The 19919-nt window shown below is 38.1% G+C and overlaps 1 protein-coding gene across 12 annotated transcripts in view; it reads right to left on the bottom strand.

The window, feature by feature from the left end:
• NRG1 (neuregulin 1) overlaps positions 1-19919 on the bottom strand; it is a 1116936-nt gene that overhangs the window by 160279 nt on the left and 936738 nt on the right. For all 12 annotated transcript variants that reach the window (XM_045456271.1, XM_045456262.1, XM_045456281.1 and 9 more), the window contains exons 2-3: positions 17697-17874; positions 6667-6788 (exon numbers count right to left, since the gene is read on the bottom strand). In XM_045456271.1, the coding sequence (XP_045312227.1) occupies positions 6667-6788; positions 17697-17874 (300 nt within the window). The remainder of the gene's footprint in view (positions 1-6666; positions 6789-17696; positions 17875-19919) is intronic.

The raw sequence follows: 19919 nt of genomic DNA, 5'->3' as shown, positions 1-19919 counted from the left end.
TCTGTATATAACATGGCCACAACTAACTTTCTTGATGTAGGCTGCAGAAAATGAAATTATTCTTCTTTGGGGAAAATTGAATCTGAGAGGAACATTTTAATCAAAGATTCACAATATTTATCTTTCTCTACAAATACATAGAATAAGATCCATGTTTCCAAGCAAGTGCCCATGTTAGGAGAGATGTTTCCTTATTCTGTCCTTTGGGACCCATCAATGACACAACAACCAGATTAAAGTAGTAAGCTCAGGGTCACAAGAATTGGGCAGAAATCCCAAACCCAGCATGAATATCAAGACTCTTCAAATTTATTTTTGACAAACCAAGTAGTTGTCCACTATGACCTTCCAAGAAAAAAAAGAAGTACTTTTCTAGCTCCAGCATGAAAGATCTCAGATTAGAGGAAAGGTTAACCATAACATTTCCTTTTTTTAATTGAATGTTACATAAAAATACCTGAACAGGAGGTTACCACAATAATCTATCTACACAGAGACAACTTAAAATAACCTCACTTTCTAAAAATAATAATAACAATAATAATCTCCCTTCCTAAAATTAGATATTTACCCTGGAGACCTTAAAAATATCTTTAATGATTATGGTTCCAAATAAAAACCTTCTGAATTATCTTGGGGGAAACGCAAGTTAGGAAGTTGTATACTTCCACACTAAAAGAGTCTTGCTAATAAGAAAAATTAATCTTTTTAATTAAAACCACTCAGCAAGCATTTTTATGCATGTTTCGGGTAGAATTAATAGATTTACAAAACAATCTTTTGTTATAAGTGATTGAAAATAATTGTTACAATTACAAATTTTAAAAACTTTAAGACCTGCGATCTTCCTGATATTTACTTAAGCAAAATATTTTTCCTACAGTAATTTGGTATATTAAGTTTGTTAATTTATAAAGGACATCCCCTTCATTAGTGCAAATTAATGAGGATTTAGAATTATCAGGAACTGAACACAGCTGAGCAACTTAGGCTGTGTAGGCAAGTAAACATAAGGAACATTAGTGTATTTGTAATGTTTGAATGCTTTTTGAATAAATCAGATCTGGTCTCAAGAAAACGTTGCAGCATTTGAAAAATGACACCTTCTGGAAAGTAGTTTTTCTAATTATTACGTATTCATGACTTGTTTGAGATTTCACCATGAGCACAATATACTGCATATAACTATTTAGCAAAATACACATGTACATATATACAAACATATGTATGATGTGCCTGTATGTATTTAAATATCCATTTCTGTGACTCTTTGTTATTCTAAAACTACAGGTTCTTATTGTGTGCACAAAAAATATGATGAAGTCATCTTTTTACAGATTGACAATGGGCCCACTTATTGGCACTAGTAAAGATGACTTCAGGAACATCCTCAAGTGTCTGCATTCCTGCTCGTAATGAGAGCTTCCTCTTAAGAGGAATAAATGCTGGAGAGACACAATGGATACTATACATTGGAAAGATATCTCCATTCCACCCATGATGTTCTTCCTTATTAGCCTTCATGGGAATACAATAGAATACAACATACATGGGGACTGCTTTACAAATTACAAAACATTTTATATTATTGTCAGCGTAACTACAGCTCGTTTACCAATATCACGGCATTTTCAACACCACCATCAATTTGGGAGAGGGGGAAGCTAAGCCTATTACCCACATGAGCCAATTTTTTAAAGGATCCATTGATGTACTAGTCAAATTTTGTGGACATAATATTTTTCGTGCATCTCAGAGGAAACAGCAAATTTATTGCGATGAGCCCAATGTTGCTATGGGATCTTGAATCTCACTCAAATAATTTTTCTCCTGATTAAAAAAAGAAAATCTAGTAGAGGATATGATTGATTAGTATGTATATTCTCTTGTATTAACCTTTTAAAGACTGCAGTACTTAATTAACTTGAAAACCAGTTAGGTCTATTACTCTCTTCCCTAATCTGATGCCCAGGAGTTTTCATGGAGCTCCTCAGCTAAGAATTAATTGTGAAATTAAGGTTTCCTACATAAAGACCAAGCAAAATGAAATGCAAATAAAAATGAACATACAGTGTATAATCTGTATAGGCATAGTATATGTGGCCTTGTAAGCTGCCATATTTGAATTAATGAAAGGAATCTACCCTAACGCATCATGTAATGACGGCTGCCTATGGCATCCTTTTTTTTTTTTTTTTTTTGAGAGAAAGAGAGAGCACACGCAAATGAGCAAGCGAGAGGGGCAGTGAGAGAGAGACAGAGAGAGAGAATCTTAAGCAAGCTCCATGCTCAGCATGGAGCCAGATGTGGGGCTGGATTCCACAACTGTGAGATCACAAGCTGAGCCGAAATCAAGAGTCAGACTCTCAAATGACTGAGCCACCCAGGCGCCCTGTGACATTCTTTTTTACAAGAAAGCTCAATGGACTTATTACACTCACAAAATCCAAAAATTAACAAGCAGATTGCACAGGTGTGTGTCTGTCTACAGTATGGCAAATTCTTTTTTCCAAATAAGATAGGACTGAAAAGACAATGGAAAAGGTAGACAACATAAATTTCTAAAACGTAGCTTAACAAAATGATTGGCTACATATATATTCTTTTCTAAATGCTTGAAAATAGTGAAAATATGGTCATTATTTCACTCAAGCTTATAACAATTCAAGGAGAATTTCTTGGGTTTTTGTTGTCATTGCATAGTTGCTAATCTAAGCAAATCTAAACAATGACTTTCACTGCAGAAAGTTCATAATATTGGATGGGAGACTTTTATGGTCTAAGCCAATTTTTTTTCCTGATAGTTATATAGCTGTGTTAATGGAATTAAAAGTAGTATCAGATATCAAGGTCATCCTGCTACATTTTTCACTTTTTTTTTCTGGGGAGAAAAAAAAACAATGTCTCAGGCAGATCTCCCCCAAACCTCTGCCATCTCCTCTAGAATCTCGTGCCAAAATACATTCTGAACATCTCAGTGTCAAGAAGGTACCCATGTGGGAATTTCAGTAAGTCACAAGGAATCTGTTGCATAGGATGAGATTAGGATAATTAGTTCACAGCAGCAAACCAGGATCTTTCAGCAAGACAACCTGTGTAGAAATTACCAGACCTTAGTTATGTACTGAAGTACTTAAATACGGGAGAGATGAGTGAGACAACACAAAATCAACAAAATTACTAGTATTTTATAGAAAACATAAATTAAAATCTCAAGGGGAGTTCAATATAATATGATATTTTGACAACATGCTCTTATTTTTTAAACTTTTTTTCTAGGGCCCCAAAGGAAAATGAAATTCTTGAGAATTCCACTCTCTCAGCCCAAGTCAACATAAATACATTTAGGAAGAGATGGTTTAGCCAGGTGGCAGTTTACAACCATAGTAGAGTGCTCTTTTTCTCTCTGAAAGAGTGTTTATGTGCAATGTTTGCCCAGATTTCAAAGGACACAGGGATGTGACAACATAACGGTTATGTATCTGAGTCCCAGGGAGCTCCCAACCCGAGCTGAGACTTCTTTGATAACCAGAATTGGTCTGAATATAGCAAATTCAGAGAGCAGAGCAGTAGAAGAGGCTGAAGGATCAGAATGATCACTTATTTTCTTTTTGGTTGTGCTGCCACTAAGCCACTGAGGGGTAGAAGGAAAAGAGAGTCTCCTGATATTGCCGAACACATTGGCCTCGTCTATCATGGTGGCTGCTGGCCCAGAGGCTCTGATGAACAGCACACAGGTCCACAGCCTCTGAGGAAAGGGGCGTTTCTAGGAAGCCATGTTTCATTTCACTCTCCAGTGGTGAGCCCAGAGCAGACACTTGACCAGAAGGTAGATAATTGGTAAGCTCTCTAGGTCTTTCCATATGGTCTGGCACGGTAAGTTCTGCAAATCAGATGCTTGCAATGGGGAATCTGCTTCGGAACTAAGAAAGCAATCATAAAATAGGAATTAAAATGGAAAGAATGCCTTAAAAAGAGTCATGAAGAAATGACCAAGTGGGATCACAATCAGGTTAGAGTTCAGAATATAAAGTGGCATAGTTGAAAGCAAGAGAGGTGAGAAGATAAAAGAAGTAGAAGAATCAAGAAAGTATCTGAGGCACATCAAAGGCAGAAATACTGGAGAGAAGATCCAGAAACCCTGGTCACTTAAATTTTTAGATATGCCCTGGGTTCACTTTTCTTCTTGAACCCCAGTAACAATGAAGTTCCAGTTCTTCCCCACAGAACTCCTTGTTCTTCATGTCTCACAACCTTCCGTCAGTTTTTGTCCTTCACACACCAAAGAATCTACTTAAACATTCACAAACACACAGGTACAGAGTGAGCCATATTAGACCAGGAATATAAGAAACCTGGTTTGGCGTCCTTCTTTGCTACCAAACATCTCGTGATCCTGAATGTATCTGTTTTCAGACACATGCTAAGTCTACATACCTTTTAAAATGTAATGAGAAGGTTGGATAAGGATGAACTATTTCTAGGCTTCTAAGAAAAAAAAAAAAGAAAACAAAACATATCACCCTGCATTGTAATTGAGATTCTTTATTCTCCTTCAGATGCTCTATGTAAGCCAGTAAGACCCCATTCTATAATGAATTTTAGTTGGCTGTTTAAGAATCACTTCCTTACAATATTCTGTGAACTCCTCTTTCCTCTTGTCAGGTAAAAAAACCTGATTATCAAAAACATCCCAACTTTCATTTCTCTACATTATAATTGGTTAATACTAAATATTCAAATTGGCAGCCAATTCTTGAAGGAATTAATATGGAAAAATGAGTCGGATGTCTCTCCTATGAGAGAAATGTAAAAAGCTGTATTATCATTCGGCATCCCAAAATTAATAAGAAACTAAACCCTATGGGCTTTTGCCAGGAATGATATAGCAGTAAATAATTCACTGGTTACTCCTGTAAATCAGAAAACACAGAATAATAGAATAGTACTGTAAGCACTCCGTGAGACTGTGACACTTATTCTAATTGTATTTTCCTGGGAATTTATAGTCTACATTGCTCTACAAATCTAATCCAAGTGTCAAAATCATAATTCAATAGCATTTACCACAAGGAGACACGTTCAACCAAGCCAATGACAAGCTGAGAACAAGCTACTAAACGTGGCACAATAAGAAAAAAAAAACAAGAATAAGCCACTGAAATAGGTTTTTAAATTTGTGTTTCAAGTAGCATCCTATAAAATTCCATGTGGGGTAAAATAATGCCAGCGGCATGCTTACTGCTTAACCTGTGCTGATTAAAAAGTAAAGTGATGCTATATTTACCCATATAAATTTTAAATGGCTTTTACATTTTAAACTATAAACGCAGCTCCTAAAAATAGTAATGGAAACTACTTTTCACTGTTGTCCTTTACTCTCTGTGGAGGCAGGTATTTAAGATTAAAGTAATGAACTCTGATTACCCTGCGACAGAGCAGTTCAGTGGGGAATCCAGAGAAGGCTGGGAATTAACTTTCCCAACTCCGTCCCATATTTTTATCTTACTCCCTCTCGCTATCCTACTAAGTCAACGGACACAAACTACATCAGTCTCCTGTGGAGGTGACCCTCGAGTTATTTTTACTCGTCCCTCACATTCTTACCTTACCACTTTAAGAGACAAGGCCTTCACAGCGGACACTCTCTCATCTCCTGCCTAGAGCAGAGCAGTGTAATTAGGCTTGGCTTTATGACAGATGACAGGGCTCGTGTGGGCAGTAGTTAAGTGCCATAATGCAAAAAGAAAAAGAAGCACCAAAGGGTTTTTGAAGTCACATTTTATTATTTCAAGAGATTGAGACGCTCCCTGCTAACTCATCAGCTTCTAGAGGTGACTCCATCAAATTGCGGAGTATTGGGGTATCATGAGCAGACAGCCACCAGCTGTGATGCTTTTACATCTTCAGATCACTCAGAGAAGCTGCTGGAGGGGAAGCAGTACCTTCTACCTCCAAGGCCTCCATTTGCTTAACAAATCTCCCTGGCACAGTTCTCAGCGAAGCAGAAGTCGACTAAACATGGTAGCAAATGCTTTGCCTCTAAGTCTCTCCTGTTTTCAGAAGTAACAGGCCTAAAAAAAATTGATAGGCCTAACTTCCTACTACCTAGAGCCAGCTGTATTAAAAACACGCAGGAGAACATTAAAATATCCAGGACTGAGTCAGGATTGTATTCTTTTATGCATACACACACACACACACACACACATACACATACACTGTACATATATTCATTTGGAATATTCATATGTACATACATATGCATGTAATATACATATCCTGCATATACATATGTATTCTGTATATAAATACTCACACACATATATATATACACGTACATATTCTGTTATGGATAGAGCCAAAGACTTGACAGCCGTCCCTGACAAATTTAAAAAAGAGGTATAACCTCTTTCTGTTTCTGCCGTGCATGACCTTATTGAAGTAAAAAAATAAAATCTATGTGTATTTCAGGTTTATATGAAATTGGGGAATGAAGAATTTCATGGAAGACACACAAGATACTTGGAGTATATGGTTTTCCTTCCATGTTTTTTATTTGTTCACAGGAAGATTTAACATACAAGTCTATATTACAACTCTTACCACACATCTCGATTACTCCTCTTACAGACTGAGAAACAGGAGGTAGTAGGTGTCCCTTACCATTTGAATCCACGATGGTGATATTGGCAGAGGCACTATCATTTCCTAATTTGCTGGTCACTCTGCACATATATTCTCCAGAATCAGCCAGTGATGCTTTGTTAATGCGAAGTTCTGACTTCCTGTAAGATCAGGACAAAAGTGGTGTAAGTATATTTCACAGAAATACAGTGACCATCGAAATCTATTTCTCTGTACTTTCGGGGTTCTCAAACTCCCCCTCCCCACTCTACAGGGACCATGTTAAAACACAACTTACTAATACATACATGTATGATGTGACCGAGAGTAAAAATGAGATATTATCACATTTAAGTTATACCATGAACATGACCTTAATTTTATCACCCAGATTAGTAATTTAAAGTAAGTCTTCTCTAATTTGTCTTTTTATTCCTCTACTGCCACCACTAAACACATCATGCCCCAGATATTTTTTTCAAACCAATTGGTAAATTTTCTTCCTTTCTATATCTAAATGTCATCCGACACTAGGAAGATTAAAAAAGCGTAAAATCATTTACAAATCTGGTAAGGACAGACACTTAAGGAAGGCTAGAATAGATTAAAATCCTCTGCACTTTTCGCAGTAGTATCATTAGGAATTATGTTAATTTTGAATGAAGAGGATTTAGTACTTACAAAAGAAAGGGAATTTAAGATTTTCATTGCTAGGAGCATAGAAGGACACAAATCACTCTTAATATTGAAATAAATATACAACAACAGCACACACATTTATAAAACTGCATATAAATCAATATTCAGCACTCTTTCAGCCTGGGCAGCATTGTAATTTGCAGCTGTCTGTGTTTTATTGTTGCATATAGCCAATAATTTAAGCAGTCTCCATGATCTAAAAACTCAGAACCACTGGGGTTGGTTGAGTTTATTAAAGACTTTTTATTTATTTATTTTTAATTTTTTAAATGTTTTATTTATTTTTGAGGGAGACAGATGGAATGTGAGTGGGAGAAGGACAGAGAGAGACGGAGACACAGAATCTGAAGTGGGCTCCAAGGTCTGAGCTGTCAGCATAGAGCCCAACATGGGGCTTGAACACACGGCCCACAAGATCATGACCTGAGACAAAGTTGGAGGCTTAACTGACTGAGCCACCCAGGTGCCCCCACTAAAGGCTTTTTAAAGTCACACCTCAGACTGACTGCTTGGGCTCTTGGGATGATAACAGGGAGAGAAGACAGCAACTCAAAATTATATGCAAAGCTCACATAAGTTACAACTTCCTAGTTTTATAGTGAAGTTTCTAGTTCTCTTGGCAGATAATATTATTACTCAAATTTGATCAATTGTCCTAATTAATGAAAACTGAATTCCTACGATTCTCCTCCAGTCTGTTGAACTGAACCACCCACCCAGTCCCATATGTAAGCCTTACGGCCTTCCATCATGGTGTTTCCCTTGTGCCATTTCTTCTTCCTAGAAAGAGGGTCCCATATTTGTACCTATCAAGATATAAGCTGACCTTTAGGGACCACCTCAAGTGCCAATTCTTTCATCAAAGCTTTCATGATCACGTAGCTGGTGCTGCTCTCTTCATTGTCTAAATTCTGATGGCCTTGAGTACCTCCTGATCCTCACAGTTCTTTCAGTATATCTTATTTTTCAAGCTAGGACATATGCTTTGGAGGGGGAGTCCATAATTTAAACTTCCGGGTATCCTCAAAGTTCTATGAGGATATGCCACTGTTTTGTCCTTGGTGCATCCTCAAACATTACTGGATGAATGTGTGAACAAATGAAGGAAATATTTGGATGCTCCCACTTAAGCTCTCTCCAAGACCTAACGTTCCTAATGTTGGCTGCAGGAAAGGAGGCTGCAATATTAAGAGGGCGCAGCAGTGGGAGGAGGTCCAGACCACGGCAGCAATGGTCAAACCAACATGTAGACTGAAAAATTGCTGCATTAGTTGTGACTTGGTACAATGTCAACAAGTAAACTTGAGAAAACAAAACAAAACAAAGTGTACTGTATTCAAATAAATTTGGAAAACATGGCATTAGTTAAACAAAAACAGGCTTTTTTTTGTCTTGTTAATCCTACAGGAACTCTCCAAGTCTTTAATATGCTAATATACTCTGACTCTCCAAGAGGGGAATATATTTAGTGACTCTAACTTTTTTGAAGATGGAATCCTTGTCATCCACATGGCGTATCTGTTCACATTTCCTGAATACAATGGCCACAGAACAAAGTTGATAAGAAGGGGACCTAATATAATAACACCCTTGTTTACCCATGTAGTGGGGAGGACCACCAAGGGCCATTTATACAGCAATATTCACATATTAATCACACAGGTTCTCCACAGAAAAGTTTCCCTGAAATATATCCCTGTAAACCAAAACAGAACAATCTGAGGGCATGTATCTTGGCAAATTGATATTAAGATCTAGTAATAAACTATCACAACTTGTAAAATTATGAAAATACAACAATATTAGGACATTATCCCCATCAAGTTCTGCTAACTTTTTTTTTTTTTTCAACGTTTATTTATTTTTGGGACAGAGAGAGACAGAGCATGAACGGGGGAGGGGCAGAGAGAGAGGGAGACACAGAATCGGAAACAGGCTCCAGGCTCTGAGCCATCAGCCCAGAGCCCGACGCGGGGCTCGAACTCACGGACCGCGAGATCGTGACCTGGCTGAAGTCGGACGCTTAACCGACTGCGCCACCCAGGCGCCCCTAGTTCTGCTAACTTTTAAGCCTGGTTTTGGAGTATTCAAATCTAGTGTTTTTTCTAATGAGTTATCAGCTATTTATACAACTTTGTCCATAAACACCAAGTTTCCTTTATGACAGACACCAATGAAGAATAGTGAGAAACAATGTAATAAACACTATAATAAGCTTGTTCAGCCCAAAGTAACATAACTAGCTGAAAGAATTTTCATGTACGACTATGGAACCACTAACAATAACTGATAGATAAATCATGAAGAATGTCAGGTTGAGGAATAATATCCTGGTTTTCAACACAGAAGAAAGAGTGGATTCCCCTGCAGCTGGGTTGCTCATTTGGTTAACCATCCCACTTCAGCTCAGGTCTTGATCTCATGGTTTGTGGGTTTGAGCCCCTCATCGGGCTCTGTGCTGACAGCCTAGATGGCTCAGTTGGTTTAGCATCCGATTCTTGATTTCAGGTCTGGTCATGATCCCAGTGTCATGGGATGGAGCCCTGTGTGGAGCTCTGCACTGAGCATGGAGTGTGCTGAAGATTCTCTGTCTCTGTCTCTCTCTCTCTCCCTCTGCCCCTCCTCCCCACTCGTGCCCTATCTCTTTCTCTCTAAAATAAAAAAAAAAATTAAAACATAAAATAAGAAAATGGTAACTTTTCTTGTTAAGCCCCTAAATTCTAAATTATCACAATAACATCCCAAGAATATACAACACTCTGAGATACAATGATTCCAAGAACACCCCTTCTTTCCTATTTACGTAAGTTAAGGAGGAGTCCTTAATGATATGTGAGGAGTTCCTTCTCAGCCCTGTGCCATTAACATTTTTACTAACGAACTGGATCAAACTATAAGAAACATGGTAATCAAATTTACAATTAAATTGCCTTAAAGGGTTAGTTCTTAAAAATCTTCCTAATAGACCTACACAGTGTTTCCTGGAATATTATTCCAAGTAATGTAATAAATTTTATGCTTGAAAAAGAGAAAGAATAAGAAAAAAAGAAAAAGAAAAATTTTCTATGCTCAAATAAATACTGCATTGAACAAAGTTAAATAGATTTCTTTACAACAGTACCTCTTAGTGGTTTTTATGCAAATATGTGCTATGAATTTCCAAGGCAAGGGTGACATGTGGCTAAGGTATCCTTTCCATAGAGAACCCGCTGGGATTTCTAGGACTGAACATCAATCGGCCCAGAGCAAGGTTCAGTTTAATCAAGACAAACATAACAAATACATTCCAGTTCAAAAATCAGTAGCAAAATACAGGCTTGGAGAGATGTGCCTTGACAATAATATATACAGAAAAAAGGATTTCAATTAGCCATGAATTTAACATTATTCCATTTTAAACAACTACTAAAAAAAGAAATAAAAAAAAACATACACTGTTGGGCCATATTAATATTAAAACAGCATAAATCAAACTGGATGAAAGTCTCAATACACTGCTCACAGGCGGGATCACATCTAGAATATTTAATTATGTTTTGAAGTGGCATTTGATGAAAAATGTCAATAACTAGAGGACTTTAGAAGAGGTTGATCAGCGTTGAATACAGCTTACAAATCTTATCACTAGAGAAGATTCTGTTAAAGAAACAGAGGTCCTACTGGCAGGCACCTATGAACATGATATGGATAGCTTTTTAAATATATTTCATGGTCACCTGGAAAAGAAAACTATCTGGGGAGGCTCTTGTGGAATTATGTCTTACAGGAAAAAGAAGGCATATTTTGAGTGTAAGGAAGAATTTTTGAACATTCAAAAATGGGGAGGGTGTCTTTCTCTTTGGAAAGATTCAAGTCTGGATAACCACCTGTCAAGAATATCTCTATGCAGAGAAAAGATTAAATTAGATCAGTGGTTTCAAGTATTTTGAAAAAAAAAAAAAATCCTGTTTTAAAGTGAAAGCTTAAAACAGAGCCTTATATTCAAAGCTATCATAAAGAGACAAAGATGTTCAGGTCAAAGTGGCTGGCAGCCCATTTTCAATCTGAAGATTCTTCAGGGACATGATGGGAAAAACATTTATCCAGATGATCATTAAGATCCTTTTGAATTCCAATGATACATTGAACTATGAGAGTCTTCAATCCTTAGGTCCTAGAGTAAGGAACAGGAAGCAGGAAGACAGTAGAAATAGATAATCCTTTCTTGAAAATTATATATTGCAATGATTTGGGGATTTGATAAGTATGGTTACAACAGTTTTGTTTTACTCTCTTTAATAGGCTACCGTATGCTCTCCATAGGAAGGAAGTTAACTTGGAAAAAGGGTGACTTCCCTTCCAATCATAAAATGAAACTTTTGCTCTTTAATCAACGAGTTATCCAGAAATCTGGGAGGGGTTGATGTTTTAGTGGATTTTCACTTTCTAAAAGTATTAAAAGAGGGGCGCCTGGGTGGCGCAGTCGGTTAAGCGTCCGACTTCAGCCAGGTCACGATCTCGCGGTCCGTGAGTTCGAGCCCCGCGTCAGGCTCTGGGCTGATGGCTCAGAGCCTGGAGCCTGTTTCCGATTCTGTGTCTCCCTCTCTCTCTGCCCCTCCCCCGTTCATGCTCTGTCTCTCTCTGTCCCAAAAATAAATAAACGTTGAAAAAAAAAAGTATTAAAAGAATTAACTCATGTAAAGTGTTTAAATGCACTCCCAATAAGTGTTAACTCTTACTACAGTCACATTCTATATTCCTGCAATATTTAGACTTCTTATGAGCATACATTACTTTTGGATTAAGAAAAACAATACTATGTAAAAATAAAGTAATACAGACTGATTTAAAGACAAAAGTTCTAAATATTAATTTCTCTTTTTTTAATATCAAAATGCAAACTCTGTTCTCTCAATAAGTACTTACTGACAAAATGGGCCCAAGGTCCCAATAACTACTGTCTCCTTTTTCTTAGTTGGCTTGATTCTTCCACCATAGTTTATAGGCCAAGGCAACTTTAATGCATATGGGAATATCTCATCAGTTGATAGAATTCCATTCTCTGATCTCTAAGGAATCCTATATGAACTCTGTGAGTGTGTGTGTATGCGAGTATGTGAGTGTGCTTATGTGTGTGTGTGTGTGTGTGTGTGTTCAACACAGCTTCAGACACTGTCAACCTGTCAATAAAGAGAAGGATACAGAGCAGGGAGAAGCAGCTATCATATACAGTACTAGGGACCGCACCAAATGCCTCACATAAACCCTATGAAATGGGCACTGACTATTCCCATTTACACCCAAGGAATTTGAGATTTCCTTATAATATAAAATTAAAATGATCTGCAAGAACTGTTCAGCTGATGAAAGAAGGGGATGCATGTGAACGTTTTCTAACATACAGTCAAAGACCCACAACAATTGTCAACAGAAGAAAGCATTCGTTTAAAACTTTTGCAGAAATCTGACCAGACCAATTAGATCCAATTATAAACAAAAGTAAAATACGTGAGAGTGGAAAAGAAGAGCTGAGGAAACACTATGGGCATCCAAAGGAGCGTGCCACACACACATGACAGGAAGTCGGCCTTTCACGAGGCTAACGTAGAACAGATATTTCAATGAGGCCGGTCTGACAGCCTCAAATATGAATCTGTCACACTCCAAGCTCTTTAACCAGTCTTCTTGGCCAAAACTATCCACCCGGCAGAAGAAACAGAACAAAAGGATAAGCAGACACATAACACTAGGGCATTTTCCATTTTTTAAAAATTGGTTCCACCCGTTGCTTCGCCAAAAAAAATAAACAGCCTCAAATGTAAATTCAAAATCGTAGGAAGAACACGTAAGAATGTATGTCATTAGTAGGAGCAGGACAGAAGGGCGATAAGACTTTACAAAATAATGGAGATTGCTTATTGCTGTGATGTCTTTTCCTAACGCTAAGGGATTAAAGGGAAATTCTGTCTGCAATGTACCATCTAGATTCTGTGAAAAAGAAAACCTAGACTAAGGATTGGAAAAGAGTCAACATTTTTCTTAAAATAAAGACAATCCCAATGAAATCCTAAATCTCACACTACAATTCACCTCTGCTTGGTTGATCAAAGCCGAAGATAAAGTTTGAGTAACCAAGTAACCAAGGCAAAACGTTAACAATTTGAATATGTAGGTGAAACTGAAAAATTAGAGTGCTTTTTTATTAAAGACCATCACCCAATGCCTAAGCACGTCTCCAGCCCTGTGTTGTGGCTTCACTATACGTAGAAAAATCACCAGTAACTGAAAAGACAGCAGGCATTGAGTCAGACCTATTTCAAATCCAAGCTTGAGCATTCATTAACATTGGATATACAGCAAGAAACTAAACTTCCCTCATCTTAGGACATTCATTTTTTTTTAAATGGGTATAACAATAATAGTATCCATTCTCAGGCGCTTAGGTGGCTCAGCCTGTTAAGCATCCAACTCTTGATTTCAGTTCAGGTCATGATCTGGCAGTTTGTGGGATCCAGCCCCGCATGGGGCTCTGCTCTGACAACACGGAGCCTGTTTGGGATTCTCTCTCTCCCTCTCTCTCTGCCCCTCCCCCCAATAAATAAGTAAACATTTTTTGAAAATCGTATCCATTCTCTTATACGTATAGGACAAGTTGAAATAATAGGGCACCTTGCAAATGTTAATTAAATTTAGATTGAGTTTGGTTCTTTAGCCTTAAAAAAAAGTTGACAACACTAATGGCCCACTTTACACAAAGTGTCTTATTTTTGGAAGATCAAATATGTTAAAATGTTTTGCCAAGAGTAATTTACAGTCACACAACCTGAATAAAACGCCTTTTCTTCCATTTAATTCTTTCCAGCAAGGCTATTGTTTAAAAGAAGTAATTTCTGAATATTGGCCTTTCTGGTATAATGGGATTTTATTAACATGTAGACACTACTCTTAGCTGTCTGGACCTATGAAGCCAACATGAAAATGCTTTTCTGAATACTGATGACTCTTTTATATGTCATCCAAGCCATGAAACAAATTACCTCTTTAAACATATACATACTGTTTTCAAAACCACGTTCACCTTATCTACTCAACTTCATTTGCTTCTCCCCAGGCATCCTTAGACTAAATACTCGCAGTCTGAAGATGCTTTGTTCTATTCCCTCAACCTCTTCTCCCTCCCCTCCTCCTTTCCTTCTTTCTTGGAAGCCTCCCCTGTCCCTGACTGGGTCCCCTTGCACTTCTTGCTATGACACCCAATGACTATCGCTACTGTAGAAGTTAAGATGGAATATTTTAACTGTTCAGCAACTCTCTCCCTGCTAGACCACCTGCCTCTTAAGAACAGGGAGCATGTCCTCCATGTCTGGGTACCTGGCATCTAGCCCAGGGTCTGACACACAGCATCTTGTCTCATAAAGGACTGAATTCCCATCGACTCGCCCACTGGCCTCTCTACTGTCCTATAAACAGAACTTGTGGGACGCCTGGGTGGCTGAGTTGGTTAAATATCTGACTTTGGCTCAGGTCATGATCTCATGGTTCATGAGTTTGAGCCCTGCATCAGAGTCCACTTTGGATCCTCTTTGCTGTCTGCCTCTCCCCCACTCTCTGCCCCTCCCCTGCACACACTCTCTGTCTCTCTCAAAAATAAATAAACATTAAAAAAAATTAAAAACAAAACAAACAAAAACCCAGAACTTGCTACTGACTACCGTTCTGCTCCTTCTCTATAACTTCCCATCCCACCCTACCCACCCAGCCAGAGGGGATTCTCTCCCTTCAGCAGACAAATCCACCTCTTCGTGGCTACTCCTATAGCTCTCGGGGTCTCTCCCTCTTCCCAAGCTCAGTATCAGGAACCTACAATTTAGCACCAGGCTTTACTGTATGTATGATGGGCCAGATCATTCATCAGGAGTATTTTCCCTAATTAAATCTTGACTTAGAGTAGAATTTACCTTAATACAAATAATAATTTTCTAAAAGGTCACTATTTGCAAACGGATGGGCTGCTTGAAAATCCTGAAGTTCCCCAGCCCTAAGAGTGCTTTAGCATACGACCTCGGAAACCACCATGCTTTCAGATAAGGCTGAACTCCAGAATCCCTATATGATCTGTGACCCTCCTGAGTGCAGAGATAACGCCCCATGCTGCTCCCATTTCCTCCCATTCCCAGCATAATGCCTTCCGTGGGCACCTAAATATTACTGATATCATTTGACAGCCATGTGGAAAGAAATGAGACATTCTCCTGCATGTGGAGATAACTTAGTTTCTTACGAATGTGTCTAATTGATGAAAAACAAAGCAGACTCCAAAATCCAGTATCTAAAAGGTTTTTTTTTCTTGTTACACTTGTCAAAGCATCATAGTTATTTTTTTCAGTTCACTTGCTCTTCCTCCTCCCCTCCCCACATGCACACAGGTTATTACACCTGTATGCTTTCCATTTTTAGAAGGAGGAGTACGGCATTAAAGGGACCCAAGGAACAGATCTGTGTTCCGGCGTAGTTTCTTACTCGTTGTATGACTCAAGGCCAGGCAGAACATTTTTGTTTTCCATCTAAATTTCTTAATATGCAAAATTAGTCACCATGTACAGTTCAACTTCCCCTACTACCTATGGGAATGTTGCAATAAGTAATATTATGTAAAAAAAAAACCCCAAAAAACAAAAAAAACCACACCATGTCACTTTACAGAGTTAGTTTTTATATCTTTGGAGAAGCATCTGTTGCAAAAGCAATCCCTACTCTTTTGTCCAAGTCAAGAGATCCTGCTGACACACTAAATAAGGAGACTAAGCAGTGTAGTTAATAAAGCCATGGAAACTAGGGGGAAAATTCACTGATTATGGTTATTAGAGCAATTAAACACGTTGGGAAGATTAAATTAAATTTCCATTATAATCACTTTGTTTTCTCTTGTTTCATGACTGTGTGACAATTTTTTGGTAGGTGTTCTAGAAAATCAAAGTACAGGCGGAGACTCTTTTGTTGTTGCTGCCAGTATCACATCTGGGATGTCACTGGAATCTGCGGAAGCATGAGTAAAGAAAATGCGATCTTTGGGGCGCCTGGGTGGCTCAGTCAGTTAAGCGTCCAACTTTGGCTCAGGTCACGATCTCACGATTCGTGGGTTCAAGCCCCGCATCGGGCTCTGTGCTGACAGCTCAGAGCCTGGAGCCTGCTTCAGGTTCTGTCTCTCCCTCTCTCTCTGCCCCTTCCCCACTTGCAATCTCTCTCTCTCTCTCTCTCTCTCTCTCAAAAATAAACATTAAAAAAAATTTTTTTTAAAGATTAAAAAAAGAAAATGTGATCTTTGAGTTTGGAAGTCCTATCACACAGGTCACACTGATTAAAGGACTATTTGCAAGCAAAACTCTCACATACTTATCTCTTCCTTAATTTCAAAGTGTAGTTTGATGTTAGAAGAGAATCTCTTAACTAAGGAGGTAAATAAAAATGAGGAGAATAGGAATAATAAAGGAGCATCGTTTTAGAGTAGGTATAAACCCCCCTCCAAGAGGTTATAGGAATCACAAGAAGCCTTTCCAAATGTGGACCTCCACAAGGAAGGGGGGATGATTTAAGATTCTTGCTAAGATGCTCTGATGTTTTAATCTGCTACAGTGGGTGATGTAGTTTCACAGAATTGTCAGTTAAAAAAACTTATTGGGGAGAGGTGCCTGGGTGGCTCATCAGTTGAGCATCCAACGCTCGGTTTCGGCTCAGGTCATAATCTCATGGTCCATGGGTTCAGGCCCCGAGTCGGGCTCTGTGCCGACAGCATGGAGCCTGCTTGGGATTCCCTCTCTCTCTGCCCTTCTCCCACGCATGCTCACTCTCTCTCTCTCTCAAAAATAATAAATAAACTTAAAAAAAACTTACTAGGTATAGCTGTACGTATTAACCTCTTAACTTGAAAATAGTTCAAATTCGAGTGACCGCATTCTCTTTCCATAAATCTAGGTATTTATTGAGCTTTATCACGAAGTTGGGATATTGATTGTAGAAGGCACTGTACTCTCAACAGCATTCGTCTTATTTTTAAGAAGTCAAATTTTAAGATCTAACGTATTCCAATTACAGCAGCTATCACTACCACTAAAGCTACTTCCTTCCTTCTCCCTCCCATCCCCCTCCACGCCCTACAGTTCTCTCCCCACTCGTTTTCTTTCCTCATCCAGAAGCTGCAAGAATCAAAGTTTCAAATTCCTTTCTATATAGTAACACAATTTCTGGCCACCATAGAGTGAAAAAAACTTTTTCATTTACTATAGATCACGCTTTTTGATAGTAAATTTATTGGGGCTGAGAATAATTTTTATTATATTTTATAGCATTCCATTGCTAGACACTGCGTCTGCTATTATATGCATGATACTTACCCTGGTTTTTTTTGTATCTTGATGTTCTGTGGTTTGTTCTTTCGGTTTAATTCGTTCCCATTCTTGAACCACTTGAACTTGAGAGAGGAGTATTCGGAACTGGTCTCACACCGAAGCACTAGTTTAGAGCCTGCAACAGACTCCTGGCTTCTCATTTCTTTCAATCGGGGAGGCAAAGCTAAAAAACAAAAGAGAAGGAAAAAAATTTTGATCATCTTCTAAAGAGAAACATATTAATTTTAGGTGAGCTGGATCAAGACACCATTCCCAAATGTTTTACTATCTGAGAGAGAAAGACAGAAGGGGGGGAAAAATGAGTCAACCAAAATGGATCTCAGCTTGGAGAAAAATAAAATGCCCAAATATAAAATATACTTGGGGCAGGGGAGAGCAAGGGGAACCTAGACTATAAAATATTCTAAATGGTCAATTCCTCAATCTTTACATTTTTCTGATGCCATTAAAAATCCTGAACAGTGGTTATTTCAAAAAGACAAAAAACTATGCTAAAGGAGAATACGCAGCTAGGCCATTATGACTAATATTATTATTATTATTATTTTAAATTCCAGTATAGTTAACATACAGTGTTATATTAGTTTCATGTGTACTATATACAGGCCATTATTTTGAAAGTACGTTCACATCTCAGATCACAAATAATCTTCATCATGGCTCTGTAAATACGTACAGCAGGCATCATACCCATTTTTTAAATGGGGAAGTTTAATTTCAGAGACGGGTAAGTGACTGACTTGTCCACGGTTACAATGTTTCTGGAGAGTCAGAGTTAGACGATGCTATCATCAGAGGTGACCAAAGAACAAAGAGAACTCATAACTCTTAACGACGTTCCTTTCTTCAAGAAAGAAATTCTTTGGCGACATCACTTTTTTTATTGGGCCTCAGGCTGGTGTCCTCCACGCAATGAATGACCATTCCAGACGACAACCATACTCAGATCAAATTGTCAGTTTGATTGGCTTTAGCTCTTCTAAATCTTCTCAACAGAGACTGCAAGTACTTAAGCTGTGCACTACCTGGTAGAATACCTTAAGCACCTATATACTAGTCTTATTTTAAGCAAGACAGCTTAAAAGAGTATCTGTTCTCTACAGAAATATTTATGGGTAAAATGTTATACTATCTGAGATTTGCTTCAAAATAAAATGGTGGCAAGGAATGGATCGGCATAAAAATGAAACAAATTTCCCAAGAAGTTGGTCCATCATTGTAGAAGTCAAGCAACAATTCAATATAGTAGGCCTGTTTTTTTCATAATAAAAGTGGGTTTTTTTTTTAAATAAAAGCATAATGAGTGGACCTTCCTCTGCACACGCTTCACTTAATAATCAACATCACAGAATTTGAGCTCTCAACACTGTTTCCGCTGAGTCTCAGAGAAGCCAATTACGAAGCCCACTTCTGCTCTAGTTCAGGTATTAACTTAAAACCCCAGCAAATAAGACTGGTCTCCCTGATTCAGGGCATAATGATTCACTGGGTGTGGTGACCAGGACACCAAGGACAGCCATCAGAGCCATATTAGACACAACCAGGAAACCAAGTTCCCTTCCTACTCAGGGTTTGATTGTTTTTCTACATTTCTGCCCTTAACCGAGTAAATCAAATGTCAGGAATAAGCATAGAAAGGTTCCTACAAATTATAGCAAAAACCATTTGAATGCTGTGATTTCTTAGCAATGCTCCTAAAAATCACGTCCCCTTTTTATTTATTTGGAGCCTAGGAGATGTCGTGGAGAAGCTGGCACTTAATGTGGAGACACAGCGGCAAGGTAGAAAACTCATGTCAGCTGTTCTTAGCCTTTGATACCTGATTATTTTGTCTGGTTCTTATTTTCTGACAGCTTGAGAATAAGATTTACTCTAAGCAGGTTTTTACAGGAGTCTTCCTTTTTAAGCTGGGGTTCATACATCTCTGCTTTGGAGGTTTTTAAAGACAGACTAAATTCTCATCTCTCTGGAATAGTGTCTGTATGTTCTTATTAACTCTTTAAGGCATCTTCAATTTTTGTTGAGCCCAGTGAAGGGTGTTAAAAAAACAAATCTGCTGTAGCTAAAAGGTACCAAAGGAACTGGTTTACACGTATTAAGAAAAACAAATCGTCTCACTATTTTATGTATAAACTAAAATAACTAGCTTGACATTTTTTTGGTTTTCACTGAGTTTTACATTTAACTTGGCATGCCACCCAGACTCTC

Source organism: Leopardus geoffroyi, chromosome B1 (genome assembly GCF_018350155.1).
Source record: "Leopardus geoffroyi isolate Oge1 chromosome B1, O.geoffroyi_Oge1_pat1.0, whole genome shotgun sequence".
In the NCBI taxonomy this organism is placed as follows: domain Eukaryota; kingdom Metazoa; phylum Chordata; class Mammalia; order Carnivora; family Felidae; genus Leopardus; species Leopardus geoffroyi.
This window is presented reverse-complemented; position numbering and strand designations above follow the sequence as displayed.